The sequence below is a fragment of the Pseudophryne corroboree genome, chromosome 12 (genome assembly GCF_028390025.1).
Source record: "Pseudophryne corroboree isolate aPseCor3 chromosome 12, aPseCor3.hap2, whole genome shotgun sequence".
NCBI classification, from domain to species: domain Eukaryota; kingdom Metazoa; phylum Chordata; class Amphibia; order Anura; family Myobatrachidae; genus Pseudophryne; species Pseudophryne corroboree.
Genome location: NC_086455.1, coordinates 28,161,579 through 28,179,684, shown reverse-complemented (window position 1 = coordinate 28,179,684; position 18,106 = coordinate 28,161,579). Strand labels below are relative to the sequence as shown.

At 44.4% G+C, this 18,106-nt stretch overlaps 1 protein-coding gene across 8 annotated transcripts in view; it reads right to left on the bottom strand.

Annotated features, from left to right (window-relative positions):
- Positions 1–18,106, bottom strand: part of KCNH5 (potassium voltage-gated channel subfamily H member 5) — a 544,426-nt gene that overhangs the window by 28,002 nt on the left and 498,318 nt on the right. For all 8 annotated transcript variants that reach the window (XM_063947262.1, XM_063947258.1, XM_063947259.1 and 5 more), the window contains one exon: positions 9,757–9,953. In XM_063947262.1, the coding sequence (XP_063803332.1) occupies positions 9,757–9,953 (197 nt within the window). The remainder of the gene's footprint in view (positions 1–9,756; positions 9,954–18,106) is intronic.

Here is an 18,106-nt window from a genome sequence, read left to right as displayed (position 1 = left end):
GCTTCTTATGGAACTTAACACAGAGATATCTAGACTCCTATATTTGATCTTCAGCGAGTTAATTGCATCAGGAATGATACTGAAGGACTGGCGTATAGCAGAGGTATTCCCAATATTTAAAAATGGTATTAAAACGCATTCCGGCAACCATAGACCGGTAAATTTGACATCTATAGTGGGGAAAATATTGGAAGGTATGTTAAGGGATAGCTTACTAGAGCACTTGGATATCCCCAAGGTTATTACCTAAGAATCAGCATGATTTTGTGAAGGACAGGTCATGTCAAACTAACTTAATAATCTTCCACGAGAAAGTGAGCGATAATATTGATCAGGGTAAAGCAGTGGATGTGGTCTTTTTGGACATCACTAAGGCCTTTGACAAGGTCCCACATAAGAGACTAAAATTCAGACAAAGATCTTGAGTCTCTACAGAATGACTTATCTAGACTTGAGGTCTGGGCGGAAAAATGGAGAATGAGGTTCAATATAGACCAATGTAAAGTTATGCACTTTGGGACGAAGAACAATCGGGCAGCATATAAACTAAATGGGGAAAATGTAGGGATAACGGTAGCTGAAAAATATTTTGGGGTGCTCATCGATAATAAACTTAGTAGCATTACGCAATGTCAAAATGCAGCAACTAAAGCAAATAAGGTGTTAGCATGCATAGAACGGGGAATGGAGACAAGGGATGAGAGTGTAATCCCGACACTTTATAAATCTTTGGTGCGACCACACCTGAAATATTGTGTACAGTTCTGGGCACCTCACTATAAAAAATATATCTTGGTACTCGAAAGGGTTTAGACTCGGAGGCGAGCCACTAAACTGGTTAAGGATTTAAAGGAACTGAATTATGAGGAAAGACTTATATGTTTACACTGGAAAATAGGCGATTGAGAGGGGACATTATTAATAATTAGAAATACATAGGGACAATACAAGGATTTATCAAATGATTTTGTTTATTAAAAAAAATGCTACATAGACACGAGGACACCCCTTGAAGTTAGAAGAAAAAAATTTTCATACACAACGGAGAAAAGGGTTCTTCACAGTAAGAGCAGTAAGGATTTGGAATTCTCTGCCAGAGAAGGTAGGACTGGTAGATTCAATCAATAAGTTTAAAAATGGATTAGATAAATTCCTAGCAGAAAGAAATATCTAAGGATACATCATTAAATTAATATAAAATTTATAATACAGGTTGAACTCGATGGACATTTGTCGTTTTTCAACCTCAACAACTATGTAACCAAGCCCCCAAGTGTACAAATTAAACATATCTTTCAGATTTGCACCATAGACGGCTGCCCCTCTCCTCACATAACCCTAGTTACAGCCCTCATCTGCTCTTCTTACCAAACTTTTCCTCTCAAATGCTGAGGACTGTAGTCAGGTGTCTATTGCTATTTATTTCAACCATGTCAAGCACCACACTCTCAGCGGAACACTTACATGGAGTAATAGCAGCCACTAGCATCATATGTAAAAAGCCGTTGGCTGTTTCTCGGTCATTGCCAGCAGCCAGTGCGCCATAAAGGGGCATTAAAACAACATGTGTGGATATTATGTCACTCATTCAGTGTTTTAGAAACTCCAGACCATCAATGCCCTAGGTAACCACGTGCTTGCCAAGCGGCCTTGAATGGCAGCAGATGCTGGAGAGAGGATGGGAGGGCGGAACAACCACTAGAGTTCTATTTGTAAGTGGCCCCCACATAACAAGTATTAAAAACTTTAATTGAATATAGTGTAAGTTCTATCATTGTTGCAGCAAACAATTTTTATGAATATCTGTAGGGCTCTCAACTTATATAGACTAGCCATCACTTAGTTTCTTACAGTGCAGATTAGACTACTAGAAATGTTTTTTGAGTATAGATGGAAAAGGCAGTAATTTCAGTTTCCGCCTCCGGCAGTAAAATGATTGGGCACATCCAAGCGTGCGGTGTGAGCTATTCTCAGACCACAGCCATCCTTCATCACCAAACTGCTTTCTTTGGAAGATAAATGCTATTGTAGTGTGAGTACATGACAATGTAAGAGGAAGCTGCTTATATTGGGAGAAAATATGCAACGGCCAGTGTGCTGGAGACAGGTGTACTGCAGAGGGGATGAGACGTACTGTGGTGTTACACTAGAGGTATCGCATATCTGCTGCAATGTTCTGCAGAGTCCAGCCACGCCTTTTCTGATATGTCACATGATGACGTTTCGTGTGCAGTAAACAGTAAAAAGCTGCTTTGTCGGTAAAACTAAATTGTTTTCAGAATAAATGTTCATTTGCTGTTTTTCACTTATTATTCTACGTCGTTATATTGTTAGGGTAATTAACACAGATCTGATCAACTCATTAGGCATCACCCTTTAATTATTTCCTTAAAATTAACATTTTTTTTAACTACAACTACAATTTTTACCAATTTTAATTAATCTACTTTGTTCCTAGTGCGCTATGATCACTCGTACATTTGTTCCTTCATAGGGGTCAGGCCAATTAGCCGTGATTATATCGTGGGTGCGAGTTATCGCGGTAGAGGCAGCATGTTACGGCGACCCAAATTTGCACCCCATAGATGTTCCTTACAAAGGGTGTCGTAAACCCTTTGCAGCTAATTGGATCGACCCCCTAGAGCTATAAGGAGTCCACAAGTGTAAACCATTCACTCGACTTTAGCAACGATCTCTCGCCTGGACAGGGGTTATGGTAAGAGCCCTTCCCGCTGAAGAGGTGGAAGCAGAATGATCTCGCTCTGAAATAAAAAATGGCGGTAATAGTAGGCCAAAGGTTACTAGGGGCTACCGCCATATAACGCCATGGCGGGATGCGTTCTGCGCGCGCGCGCAAACAGGTCCTGCGATGTAGGAAGCAGGACGGCAGCGGACTCTCACTGATTGCTGCCGTTTGAGGGGCAGGAAGGGGGTGCCGTCAGCGGTGATAGCGGCAGCAGTGTCGGGCAATGGTGCATGCGCAGCGCATAATTGAAAGATACCCCGATTTGGCTGCAGATCTCTGTCCCTGCATGCGATAATTGATACATCCGTGCGATGCAATCAATTATCGCATTGCGGATTGGGACGATATTATCACAGCACATCCTCAGATGCAGATGGTGATAAATCGGCACCCAATGTCAGCGAGCTATCGCATGTATCTCCAGAACTAAAGTAAAACATTCTTGTAATGACATTTAGCAACAAAGGGCGGATTATTTTAAAACTTTAACAAAATAATTTCTTTCTAGATACAGAGAATTAATTAAACCCACTTCCCAATGCCTCTTACCCTGCAGCAAGTATAATGATCCTATTCCCAAGCCAACGAAAATGCTGGTTTTAAGATTTTAATCAGTTTCATATACACAGTGAAATGAGGATAGAGTGTAAGATTGATTTACTGCATATAGGAGTTTTCAGCTTTAAACTAAAACTGTTGTGTCCCAGGGGATTTCAGTTAAATGAAATTGAAGTCTTGCGTCGCTAAGTTCAGGCACAATTCCAACCTACAAAAGCCTAAAGCATTAATGTCAAATATTCTAAGTATGAGAAAGGTGATAGATCTATTCAAATTAACCCGTCCAACCTTTATGCAGCAAAGGGTAAGATTAATTTCCGAGCCAATAGCACAGTACAAAAATCCTATATAAAGCAGCTTGTGTTCAATTTAAAAAATTCCAAAAACCCCCAGTATTTCCACCAAGAGCATTAGAAAAACATGGGTTTTTTTTTAGTTGCCCTGGGTTAAGGGGCAGAACATGATGGAGTTGAGGGTGACTTCCACATAGGTTTAAGAAGGTAATCCAGAAAATAAAGACCGTTTGTGAGTTCCCGGAGCTCAGGTCATTTACCCTCCCCAATTCATTGTCGGGCAGGTTACAAGAGTGTAGGTGTACCCTTCGTGTTGGTGCAGTTTGTGTATTTCGAGACAGAGCTAAACCATGGATAACGACAGTCCGGACTTTTCGTCAGCCTACATACCAGGTTAAGCGCTGTTTTCCAATTTGTTTCAAGCACTTTACTGGCTACATATACATAGATACCTTTTTATTAAAAATGTCTATTTTTTACATTTACTGATTAGGAAAATTTTTTTTTTACTCCTATGCACATTATTTTGTGAGTTACTTGGGGTAAAAGAAGTTAGGAAAGTCCTAGATAAAGAAACCTTTACGAGTTGGTCACTACAGTCATCACTGTGAGTAGGGTACGCCCATATACCTTAGCTATATTCAATTACAGGTGAATACGTTTTATTTATGTCTACACAAGAGAGGAGTAAAGATATCTTTATGTGTCTTCCACAGTCTATACCACTGTGAGAGGGTACGTCTTTCTTTTCATATTCATGGTTATACATCGAGAAGGTCTCCCTAACTTGTTTTCTAAGTGCTCTGTGAGTGGAGTGCTATTATGGTTGTTTTTGTTGATGTTGTGCGTTGTTAAAACAAAACCTATGCTACAAAATCCCTCCCGACTGTGAAGTGAGGAGAGTTGAATTCCTGAATGAGCAGAAAGTGAGACCTGCTGAAGTTCATCATCAATTAAAGCAGGTGTATGGTGATGTGAGAAAGTGGTGTGAGATGTTCAATAATGGACGATAAACGTTCATAATGAAGATAGACCAGGATGAGAGAGAGTTCCTGGGTGGAAAATATTTTAAAAAGTGATGATGAGTGGAAGGCTCAATGGACTGGAGGCAGCAGAGTACAATAAGGGAATTGTAAAGCTTGTGGACAGATATGATAAATGCTTACATGAAGAATGTAGTTGTGGAGAAATGGATAAAGATACTCTGTTTCCAAAAACAAAACAATAAATTGACACTTTTTTTTTTGCAGTCTTTATTTTCTGGATTACCCTCGTAAGTAGCCTAATTGATGGGTATGATTCATAGCGGGGGTGGCTAAAAATAATGTTTGCTTTGCGTTTGGATTATTGAGTGAAAAACAGGGGGGTTCCAAACTGTGGTGGAAATGTGGTGGCTGCAGTGGATGTGGCTACCACTTGACGTGGGGGTAAAGGAGACCTGCAATATTGGAGAGACCCTCCCATCTGCTCTGAAAAAGTAAAGAAGAGGCCTCTTGAGGCCTTTTTGTGGCTGTGCATGCTTTTTGTGATGGACATTTCCACCCCCTGCACCATAGCAGTGTCCAACTGGCAGTACACATGTCACACAGCACCCCCAATTCACACTAGAACAGATGTATTAAGCCTGAAGAAGTGATAAAGCAGTGATAGGAGTGCAAGGTGATAAAGCACCAGCCAATCAGCTCCTGTCAATTTACATGTTGAAGCTGATTGGCCGGTGCGCTATTGTGATACCCTGAAACTGCAGCCCAAATCAACTGTGGCACTACAGGTGCCAGCATGACTTTAATCAAAGTAAAATGTTTGCTGGAGTTGCATAAGCACTGTGCCAGCAGCCTACAGCTTGCAGCACAGAAGGAGTTAACAGCACAGCTCATAGCAATACAGATCAGTCTGCAAAATGCAAAGGGCATGACTCACTCATTTGCAGACTCAGAGCGGGAAACTGAGAGCGGGAAAGACAGAGCGGGAAATCCCAGATTTAGAATGTGACCCTGGGAATGCAGGGTTATATAAAGGTTGTCCTGCAGTGAGACACAACTCAGCTACAACAGAATGAGAGCAGCAGCAGCAGAGCAGAGAGCAGACAGACAGTGAGGAGAAGCACATGTTTTAGCTAGCTGAAGTGTGGTGGATTAACCAGAAAGATGTAGCCCCAGTGAGGGCTCCCCACATGTTTAGGTGGGGAGGGATGCCAGCCACAGCAAAGCATTTGACAGAGGGAGACATCGCAGTGTGAGAGCAGCAGTATGCAGAATCCAGTGAAAGGGTGATGCCAGGAGAAAGGTGTGCTCAAGGTGTGAGTCTCAAGAGGTATCTGGGTGAAGTGGTTGGAAGCCACGCGGCGTGAGTAAGTGCCCCCATGGAAAAGTATCTCGAGAGGTATCTGGGTGAAGTGGTCGGAAAGCCACGTGGCGTGATTAGAAGCCCCCCAAGGAAAAGAATCCTCGCTCAGTAAGAGAGAGAGAGACGGTAACCTGATGTGTAGCACTACTGGTCACAGAATGCACTGGTATGTACTGATGTTCGCTATATATATGCCGCTGCGACTAAGCAATGCGCTGAAGGAGGTGCCCTGATATGGGATCCACTGTAACTGATATGCTTTGTGCTGGAGGAGTGTTCACAAGTTATCCCTGAAATATCCGTTTGATGTTGAAATAAACTTTATGCTGTTTTTCTGAGATGGCCTGGCGCCCAATTTTTTATGCGCTGCACCGACACCTGAAGTCCACACCCACAATATACTTGTAGTTAAAGACCTGATTCTTCAGGGGACCCTCTGGTAACTGTACCTGAACCCATGACAAGCCGGGGCAAAGTAAGTGTGATGTACTATACACAGTGACTGCAGATTATGCATACTAGATACCCGTGGGGTATCACACTATCACCTGCACTTATCATTGCTTTATCACTTCTCCAATCTTAATACATCTGCCCCATTATGAGATACAGTGTCCACAGTTCATACTGGGCCACATTATAGTGCCCTAGTCCATGTTATATAGTATTATGGTGTCCTCCATCTTAGGTCAGATTATGCCACATTACAGTGCCCTCTCACTATTTTAACATCCACGACACACACCTTTCACTGAAAATGGAATGTCTCCCCATTCAGGCTGGGCAACAGGTCAGAAAGTAAAATGTTTAATAGGGAGGTCCACTAGGGACAGCTGGCAGTATTTTCAGATGACCGTTTACTTATGTTACGGTCATTGGCATCTCTAGTACATGAGAGGGCCAATTTTGTATTTATTTTTTTATTTTAATTGCATCACTGCAGGTTTTCTCACTCCTCTGCTGATCCCGTATTTTAGATGTTTGCACACGTCACATTCCTATATCAATCAATAAGTATTTTATGCAGTACCCACACAAATTTACCAACAAATACTTTAACAAAAATGGGCAAAAAGTGTCACATCTATTCAAATCTCAGGAAAGTGAACCAACACTAATTATGAACGCCACCACAAAGAAATACACAATAGTCTATGCTGAGGTTTCACAAGAAAATCTGCACCTGAAAAGCATAATGCATTTTTTTTTGTCTTAGCCAATTTCCCCCATCTTAATGTAAACACTATGGGGGAGATTCAATTGTTTGAAAAGTCAGTTGGGTGTCTGTTTTTTATTATCTAATAGACTGGAAAAAACAGACACCCAACCGACTTTTCAAACATTTGAATATCCCCCTATGTGTTGGAATGATATGGTAGCCCAACATGGACTTTACATTTTTAACTATAACACCTACCACATTAAGTGAAAGGGACCCTTTTTCATTTGAAATGAGATGTGGGGAGTTAAAACAACCCTACAGTACCTGTGTGTGTTTGTGGGATGGATGGATGGATATATAGAGAGAGAGAAGCTGCTGGATTGGCACTGAAAAAGGTCAATGTGCCTGCGTGGCCTCGTACAGTATTAGTGAGTGAGCAAGCGGTCTTTATGCTGTTTCCTGATGATGATGATGATGATGCTCTATCCCGAAACGTTGTAGTAAAATAATTAACCGCATTAGACCCCTTGCTCTCTCTCGCTATAAATAAATATATATATATATATATATATATATATATATACACATATACATATATATATATATATATATATATATATATATATATATACACTGTGTAAAAGTTTTAGGCAGTTGTGGAAAAGATGCTGCAAAGTAAGAATGCTTTTAAAAATAGAAGTATTAATAGTTTATTTTTATTAATTAACAAAATGCGAAGTGAATGGACAGAAGAGAAAATTAATCATATCAATATTTGTTGCGATCACCCTTTCCCTTCAAAACAGCATAAATTGTTATAGGTGCAGTTGCACAGTTTTTGAAGGAAGGTTGTTCCAAACATCTTGGGAAACGAATGACAGATCTTCTGTGGATGTAGACTTGCTCAAATCCTTCTGTCTCTTCATGTAATCCCAGATAGATTTGATGATGTTGATATCACTTTCTGGACTACTTGTTCTTCTTTACTCAGAAGATAGTTCTTACAACATTAGCTGTATGTTTGAGGTTGTTGTCCTGCTGCAGAATAAATTTGGAGCCAATCAGATGCCTCGCTGATACTACTGCATGATGGATAAGTACCTGCCCGTAATTCTAAGCATTCAAGCACAAAGAAACGGGCAACACTGAGGACCGTAGACGAAGTAGTCGGCCAAGGAAACTGAAAAGTGTATGAGATGAAAGACACATCCTACTTAATACCCTTCAAAATCAGGAAATGTCCAGCAGTGACATCAGCTCAGAATTGGCAGAAACCAGTGGATCACAGGTACACCCATCTACTGTTCGAAGAAGTCTTTCCAGAAGTGGTCTTCATGGAAGTATTGCAGCCAAAAAGCCATACATTCGATGTAAAAACAAGGCCAAATGACGCAACTATGCACTAAAACTTTATGAACTGGGTGCAGAAAAATGACAGCAGGTGCTATGGACTGATGAGTCAAAATGTACAAAATTTGGCTGTAACAGAAGGCAATTTCTTTGCCGAAGGGCTGGAGAGTGGTACATTAATGAGTGTCTGCAGGAAACAGTGAAGCATGGTGGAGGTTCCTTGCAAGTTTGGGGCTGCATTTCAGCAAATTGAGTTAGGGATTTGGTCAATGCTGAGAAATATAGGCAGGTTCTTAGCTGTCATGCAATACCATCATGGTAACGTCTAACTGGCTCCAAATTTATTCTGCAGCAATATAACGACCCCAAACATACAGCCAATGTCATTAAGAACTGTCTTCAGCATAAAGTAGAACAAGGAGTCGTGGAAGTGCTGATATGGCCCCCACAGAGCCCTGATTCCAACATCATCAAGTCTCTCTGGGATTACATGAAGAGACAGAAGGATTTGAGCAAACCTACAGCCACAGAAGATCTGTGGTTAGTTCTCTAAGATGACTGTATGGAACCAACCTCCCTGCCAAGTTCCTTTAAAAACTGTGTGCAAGTGTACCTAGAAGAACTGATACTATTTTGAAGGCAAAGCGTGGTCAAACCAAAAATGATTTGATTTAGATCTCTCTTCTGTTCGTCCACTTTGCATTTTGTTAATTGATAAAAAAATAAACTATTACAGGTTGAGTATCACTTATCCAAAATCCCACATTTTTGGGTCCCCTACTGATATAATGACATATATATTATATACTATGTGTATATATAGATATATATAAAATATATATATATATATATATATATATATATATATATATATATATAATGTGTGTGTGTGTCATTATCTTAGTAAGGTGTGATTTTGATATTCAACCTGTAATACTTCTATTTTTGCACAGTATATATACTGTATATAGAATTTTTTTGTACTGTTTCAGTCATGTTCTGGTGATTATAAATACGCAGGGGCATGTAATTTGTGTGCATCTCCATGTGTACATAGGCAACTATGAGTGTGATAGGGCAGGGCACATAGTGCCCTCCCACCCATATAAAGAAAACGTTTTCCGTAGCGCAAGGTATTAATGTCTAGCTTGCTCAGATCAGTAATAAAAGCTTATAGTTTGGTAATTACAGTACATTATACTGTCAGGGAAGTATTATTTTTTGCTGGAAAAATGAGCATTATATAGTGAATATAGTACAAGAGAGATCTGTAGACATTTATAGATCAAACACAGTCTTACCCGTTTCCTCAGGTTACAGGTTAATGTAAGGTTCCTGGAGAATGAATTTGCAAAGGCTGTGTAGAAGTCCAGGACTTTTAGCAAAGCTTCTCGTTTAATGATGTGTAAATCGCAGTATGTCAGCGCTCGGACATTGGCACAAGCATGAGCTAGAGTGGTCTCTTTCCAGAACACATCACCAAACACATCCCCTTTTCCTACAGAGACAGAAGAGCAAGATGTTACAGAAAGTATTGCAGTATATTCATTTATTATTTATTGACTACTATATAGTAGTCTTCATGCCACCACTAAGAAAAACTAAACAAGACATCAGAATGATTGCAGTTAAACTGTACAACGTTGTTAATGGTTAAAAGAGTTCACGCTAATCGATAGACCACCTTAATTAAAAAAAAAAAAAGGTCAAAAACATTAATTTACATAAATCAGTGGGGAAAAAACAAATGGTGGCACAGTAAGACAGGAGGATAGGTTGATGAAGACCCCACATAATCATTAGGTAACATAATTTCTCTGACATCCTAAGTGGATGCTGGGACTCCATAAGGACCATGGGGAATAGCGGCTCCGCAGGAGACTGGGCACAACTAAAGAAAGCTTTAGGACTACCTGGTGTGCACTGGCTCCTCCCACTATGACCCTCCTCCAGACCTCCGTTAGAATCGTGTGCCCGGCTGAGCTGGATGCACACTAGGGGCTCTCCTGAGCTCCTAGAAAAGAAAGTATATTTTAGGTTTTTTATTTTCAGTGAGATCTGCTGGCAACAGACTCACTGCTACGAGGGACTAAGGGGAGAAGAAGCGAACCTACCTGATTGGAGCTAGTTTGGGCTTCTTAGGCTACTGGACACCATTAGCTCCAGAGGGATCGAACGCAGGACCCGACCTCGATCGTTCGGTCCCGGAGCCGCGCCGCCGTCCCCCTTACAGAGCCAGAAACATGAAGATGGTCCTGAAAATCGGCGGCAGAAGACTTCGGTCTTCAACAAGGTAGCGCACAGCACTGCAGCTGTGCCCCATTGCTCCTCATGCACACCTCACACTCCGGTCACTGATGGGTGCAGGGCGCTGGGGGGGGGGCGCCCTGAGCAGCAATATTCATACCTTGGCTGGCAAAAAATCACAATATATAGTCCCAGAGGCTATATATGTGATAAATACCCCTGCCAGAATCCATAAAAAAGCGGGAGAAAAGTCTGCCGAAAAAGGGGCGGGGCTATCTCCCTCAGCACACTGGCGCCATTTTCTCTTCACAGTGCAGCTGGAAGACAGCTCCCCAGGCTCTCCCCTGTAGTTTTCAGGCTCAAAGGGTTAAAAAGAGAGGGGGGGCACTAAATTTAGGCAAAAAATTGTGTATTATAGCAGCTATAAGGGAAAAATCACTGTGGGAAGTGTGAATCCCTGTATTATATAGCGCTTTGGTGTGTGCTGGCATACTCTCTCTCTGTCTCCCCAAAGGACTTTGTGGGGTCCTGTCCTCAGTCAGAGCATTCCCTGTGTGTGTGCGGTGTGTCGGTACGGCTGTGTCGACATGTTTGATGAGGAAGGTTACGTGGAAGGCGGAGCAGATGCCGATAAATGTGATGTCACCCCCTGTGGGGCCGACACCAGAGTGGATAATAAGGTGGAAGGTATTAACCGACAGTGTCAACTCCTTACATAAAAGGCTGGATGACGTAACAGCTGTGGGACAGCCGGCTTCTCAGCCCGCACCTGCCCAGGCGTCTCAAAGGCCATCAGGGGCTCAAAAAACGCCGGAGTCTGACTCCTGTGTCGACGAGGTTGAGACATATACACAATCCACTAGGAACATCCGTTGCATGATCTCGGCAATGAAAAATGTTTTACACATTTCTGACATTAACCCAAGTACCACAAAAAAGGGGTTTTATATTTGGGGAGAAAAAGCAGCCAGTGTTTTGTTCCCCCATCAGATGAGTGAATGAAGTGTGTGAAGAGGCGTGGGTTCCCCCGATAAGAAACTGGTAATTTCTAAAAAGTTACTGATGGCGTACCCTTTCCCGCCAGAGGATAGGTCACGTTGGGAGATATCCCCTAGGGTGGATAAGGCGCTCACACGTTTGTAAAAAAAAAAAAGGTGGCACTGCCGTCTTAGGATACGGCCACTTTGAAGGAGCCTGCTGATAAAAAACAGGAGGCTATCCTGAAATCTGTATATACACACTCGGGTACTATACTGAGACCTGCAATTGCCTCAGCATGGATAGTGCTGCTGCAGCGGGGTCTGTTACCCTGTCAGGACAGGGATACTATTTTGCTAACCATAGAGCATATTAAAGACGTAGTCTTATATATGAGGGATGCATAGAGGGATATTGCCGGCTGGCATCCAGAATTAATGCAATGTCCATTCTGCCAGGAGGGTATTAGGGACCCGGCAGTGGACAGGTGATGCTGACTTTAAAAGGCACATCTGCCTTATAAGGGTGAGGAATTGTTGGGGATGGTCTCTGGGACCTCGTATCCACAGCAACAGCTGGGAAGAAATTTTTTTACCTCAGGTTTCCTCACAGCCTAAGAAAGCACTGTATTATCAGGTACAGCCCTTCCGGCTTCAGAAAAGCAAGCGGGTCAAAGGCGCTTCCTTTCTGCACAGAGTCAAGGGAAGAGGGAAAAAAGCTGCACCAGACAGCCAGTTCCCAGGATCAAAAATCTTCCCCCGCTTCCTGAGTCCACCGCATTACGCTGGGGCTCCACAGGTGGAGCCAGGTGCGGTGGGGGCGCGTTTCGGGAACTTCAGCGACCAGTGGGCTCGCTCACAGGTGGATCCCTGGGTTCTGCAAGTAGTATCACAGGGATACAAGCTGGAGTTCGAGGCGACTCCACCTCGCCGTTACCTCAAATCAGCCTTGCCTGCTGCCCTCGGAGAAAGGGGAGGTAGTACTGGCGGCAATTCACAAGCTGTACTTCCAGCTGGTGATAATCAAGGTACCCCTCCTTCAACAAAGCCGGGGTACTATTCCACAATGTTTGTGGAACCGAAACCAGACGGTTCGGTGAGACCCATTCTAAAATTGAAATCCTTGAACACTTATATACGAAGGTTCAAGTTCAAAATGGAATCGCTCAGGGCGGTTATTGCAAGCCTGGACGAAGGGGATTACATGGTATCACTGGACATCCAGGATGCTTACCTGCATGTCCCCATTTACCCTCCTCACCAGGAGTACCTCAGGATTGTGGTACAGGACTGTCATTACCAATTCCAGACGTTGCCGTTGGTCTGTCCCCGGCACCGAGGGTATTTTCCAAGGTAATGGCCGAAATGATGATACTCCTTCAAAAATAAAAAAAGGGAGTTATAATTATCCCTACTTGGACGATCTCCTTATAAAGGCGAGGTCCAGGGAGCAGTTGTTGGTCGGAGTAGCACTATCTCGGGAAGTGCTACAACAGCACGGCTGGATTCTGAATATTCCAAAGTCGCAGCTGGTTCCTATGACGCGTCTACTGTTCCTGGGTATGGTTCTGGACACAGAACAGGAAAAATGTGTTTCTCCCGGAGGAGAAGGCCAAGGAGTTGTCATCTCTAGTCAGAGACCTCCTAAAACAAATACAGGTGTCGGTGCATCAATGCACGCGAGTCCTGGGAAAGATGGTAGCTTCTTACGAAGAAATTCCATTCGGCAGGTTCCATGCAAGGATCTTCCAGTGGGATCTGTTGGACAAGTGGTCCGGGTCGCATCTTCAGATGCATCGGCTGATAACCCTGTCTCCAAGGGCCAGGGTGTCGCTGTTGTGGTGGCTGCAGAGTGCTCATCTTCTAGAGGGCCGCAGATTCGGCATACAGGACTGGGTCCTGGTGACCACGGATGCCAGCCTTCGAGGCTGGGGGGCAGTCACACAGGGAAGAAACTTCCAAGGACTATGGTCGAGTCAGGAGACTTCCCTACACATAAATATTCTGGAACTAAGGGCCATTTACAATGCCCTAAGTTAGGCTAGACCCCTGCTTCAACACCAGCCGGTGCTGATCCAGTCAGACAACATCACGGCGGTCGCCCATGTATACCAAAAGGGCGGCACAAGAAGCAGGATGGCGATGGCAGAAGCCACAAGGATTTTCCGATGGGCGGAAAATCATGTGTTAGCACTGTCAGCAGTGTTCATTTTCCGGAGTGGACAACTGGGAAGCAGACTTTCTCAGCTGGCACGACTTCTACCCGGGAGAGTGGGGATTTCATCCAGAAGTCTTCCAAATGATTGTACACCATTGGGAAAGGCCACAGGTGGACATGATGGCGTCCCGCCTCAACAAAAAGCTAAAAAGATACTGCGCCAGGTCAAGGGACCCTCAGGCGATAGCTGTGGACGCTCTGGTGACACCGTGGGTGTACCAGTCGATTATGTGTTCCCTCCTCTTCCTCTCATACCCAAGGTACTGAGGATAATAAGAAAAAGAGGAGTAAGAACTATACTCATTGCTCCGGATTGGCCAAGAAGAGCTTGGTACCCGGAACTTCAAGAAATGATCTCAGAGGACCCATGGCCTCTGCCGCTCAGACAGGACCTGCTGCATCAGGGGCCCTGTCTGTTCCAAGACTTACCGCGGCTGCGTTTGACGGCATGGCGGTTGAACGCCGGATCCTGAAGGAAAAGGGCATTCCGGAGGAAGTCATCCCTATGCTGATTAAAGCTAGGAAAGAAGTGACCGCAAACCATTATCACCGCATATGGCGAAAATATGTTGCGTGGTGTGAGGCCAGGAAGGCCCCAACAGAGGAATTTCAGCTGGGCCGTTTTCTGCACTTCCTACAGTCAGGGGTGACTATGGGCCTAAAATTGGGTTCCATTAAGATCCAGATTTCGGCTCTGTCGATTTTCTTCCAGAAAGAACTGGCTTCACTGCCTGAAGTTCAGACATTTGTTAAGGGAGTGCTGCATATTCAGCCCCCTTTTGTGCCTCCAGTGGCACCTTGGGATCTCAACGTGGTGTTGGATTTCCTAAAGTCGCATTGGTTTGAGCCACTTAAAACCGTGGATTGGAAATATCTCACGGGAAAGTGGTCATGCTGTTGGCCTTGGCTTCGGCCAGGCGTGTGTCAGAATTGGCGGCTTTGTCATGTAAAAGCCCTTATCTGATTTTCCATATGGATAGGGCAGAATTGAGGACTCGTCCCCAGTTTCTCCCTACGGTGGTATCAGCTTTTCATTTGAACCAACCTATGTAGTGCCTGCGGCTACTAAAGACTTGGAGGATTCCAAGTTGTTGGACGTAGTCGGGGCCCTGAAAATTTATGTTTCCAGGACAGCTAGTGTCAGGAAAACTGACTCGCTATTTATCCTGTAGGCACCCAACAAGCTGGGTGCTCCTGCTTCAAAGCAGACTATTGCTCGCTGGATCTGTAGTACGATTCAGCTTGCACATTCTGCGGCTGGACTGCCGCATCCTAGATCAGTGAAAGCCCATTCCACGAGGAAGGTGGGCTCTTCTTGGGCGGCTGCCCGAGGGGTCTCTGCTCTACAACTTTGCCGAGCAGCTACTTGGTCGGGGTCAAACACATTTGCTAAATTCTACAAGTTTGACACCCTGGCTGAGGAGGACCTAGAGTTTGCTCATTCGGTGCTGCAGAGTCATCCGCTCTCTCCCGCCCGTTTGGGAGCTTTGGTATAATCCCCATGGTCCTTACGGAGTCCCAGCATCCACTTAGGACGTCAGAGAAAATAAGATTTTACTCACCGGTAAATCTATTTCTCGTAGTCCGTAGTGGATGCTGGGCGCCCATCCCAAGTGCGGATTGTCTGCAATACTTGTATATAGTTATTGTTTAACTAAAGGGTTATTGTTGAGCCATCTGTTGAGAGGCTCAGTTATATTTCATACTGTTAACTGGGTATAGTATCACGAGTTATACGGTGTGATTGGTGTGAGTCTTACCCGGGATTCAAAATCCTTCCTTATTGTGTCAGCTCTTCCGGGCACAGTATCCTAACTGAGGTCTGGAGGAGGGTCATAGTGGGAGGAGCCAGTGCACACCAGGTAGTCCTAAAGCTTTCTTTAGTTGTGCCCAGTCTCCTGCGGAGCCGCTATTCCCCATGGTCCTTACGGAGTCCCAGCATCCACTACAGACTACGAGAAATAGATTTACCGGTGAGTAAAATCTTATTTTCTGAGTGGTGTTACTGTTTAAAGGTCTTATTGTATGTAGAGTGCTGAAAGAGAAAATGTTAATAACATGTAGGATGAGCAGCGTTCTAGTCACGTTTCATCCCACTGAACACTATTATTATGCTCTGTCAGGATATTCCTTGTACTTTACGGAGATTTTCTTTGTCAACATTTTACACTTTGGCGTTACGAACAGAACTAGGGCAATAGGTATTTTACAGGATTTGCAGGCATATGTGAAAATGAATAAGCGTTGACAGTGAATATTAAGTACAGGAACTCTGGTGTAGTATGTTATGTCGGCGGTCTGGCTCCTGGTGGCCAGCATACCGGCACCGGAATCCCGACAGCTGGGCGAGCACAAATGAGCCCCTTGCGGGCTCGCTGCGCTCTCCACACTGCAGGCACGGTGGCGCGTATCTATTCTCCCTCCAGGGGGGTCGTGGACCCCGAAGAGGGAGAAAAGCTGTCTGCTAATTAGAGCATTAAGTAATGGCCAAGTCTAAGAGCTAGTTGTTAAATCAGTGAAAGTGCAAAAGGGGCCTAATAATGTACAGATGTCTCTTCCCCGATCACCGAGTGGGTGCGACTATTCACACCTGCACGCAACTCAGGAGTGTGCACACCCATGCGATGGATGTGGGTGCGGGCACACTAGTTGCGCCAAATGCTAGCGGCAAAGATGAGCACTGATTTATCTGTAAGACCTGTTATGTTCTTGCCGCTATTTGTAGCGCTACAATATGAAGTAGTAGGCCAATTGATCATTACAGACATGTCAAGAGAATGCATGCAATAAGGATATATATGCTAACGATTTCTTCAGATAAAAGTAAACTTTTCAGAGCTTGATAAATGTCTGGAGAATGAAATCCCTGTTCAGAACAAGGGAACTCCAGTATTTGGAATTACAGTAGTTATAATAAAGTAGATGATATCTGCGATATTTCCTGCATTAGTCATTTGTTATTAGCCCAGAAAATGTTAATCCGACAGCCACGGACAGTGCTGTACATGCAGCAACGACAGCCGCAGCAGATGGAATCAATATCTGCACGGTCAGTGCCACTAACCGGTCATAACTTGCCACACCACTCCAGCACTCCAGACAGGGCTGTTTAATATCTGCACCAATAACGACAGGGGCACATAGCGCCTCAGTCATTCAGATCACTTCCCTGAATTAATGCATGCTGGGAACTGCAGTATAGAACATGCATACTGCATACCTCCCAATTGTCCCGATTTTCGTGGGAGAGTCCCATGTTGGTTCTCTTCCGCAGTGGGGCGGGGGGGGGGGGGGGTTGTAATTGGGAGGTCCCTGTCACTCCCTGCTCCACAGCATCTATTCACAGGAGACAGAGGGACTGGGGGCATGCCAACAGCTCACAGAGGGGCAGATTTATTAAGCCTGGTGAAGTGATAAATTGCACGGTGATAATGTACCAGCCAATCAGCTCCTAACTACCATGTCACAGGCTGGGTAAGTTAGGTGGGCAAAATGATGTACATATTGTAATGCTTGTTGTACCCATTTCCACACGCTAAAGCATGGACAGTGCGCGCCGAAGGCGCGCAGCAAAAATTTAGGGGAGTTACTTCGTGGGGAAGGTGCGTAGCCACATTATAGTGGCAATTCACATTACACCACACAGTAGTGCAGCTAATACACATTGCACCAGGTAGAACCTCCTATAAGAGCACGTTAGACACATTGCGCCAGGTAGAGCACTGAGACACACTGCCCAGCCACAGACGCCTAGCGGGAACACTACATGATATGCCCCCCAGCAGTGCCAGCTACACATGACATGCCCCCCAGCAGTGGCAGCTACACGTGACATGCCCCCCATCAGTGCCAGCTACATAAATGGCCACACAGTTCCAGATGGATAAATGCCCCCACAGCGCAGATATGCCCCCACAGTGCCAGATACATTAATGCCCTCACAGTGCAAGATATGCCCCCACAGTGCAAGAAATGCCCCCACAGTGCAAGAAATGCCCCCACAGTGCCAGATACATAAATGCCCCCACGGTGCCAGATACATAATTGCCCCCACGGTGCCAGATACATAATTGCCCCCACGGTGCCAGATACATAATTGCCCCCACGGTGCCAGATACATAAATGCCCCCACGGTGCCAGATACATAAATGCCCCCACGGTGCCAAATACATAAATGCCCCCACGGTGCCAGATACATAAATGCCCCCA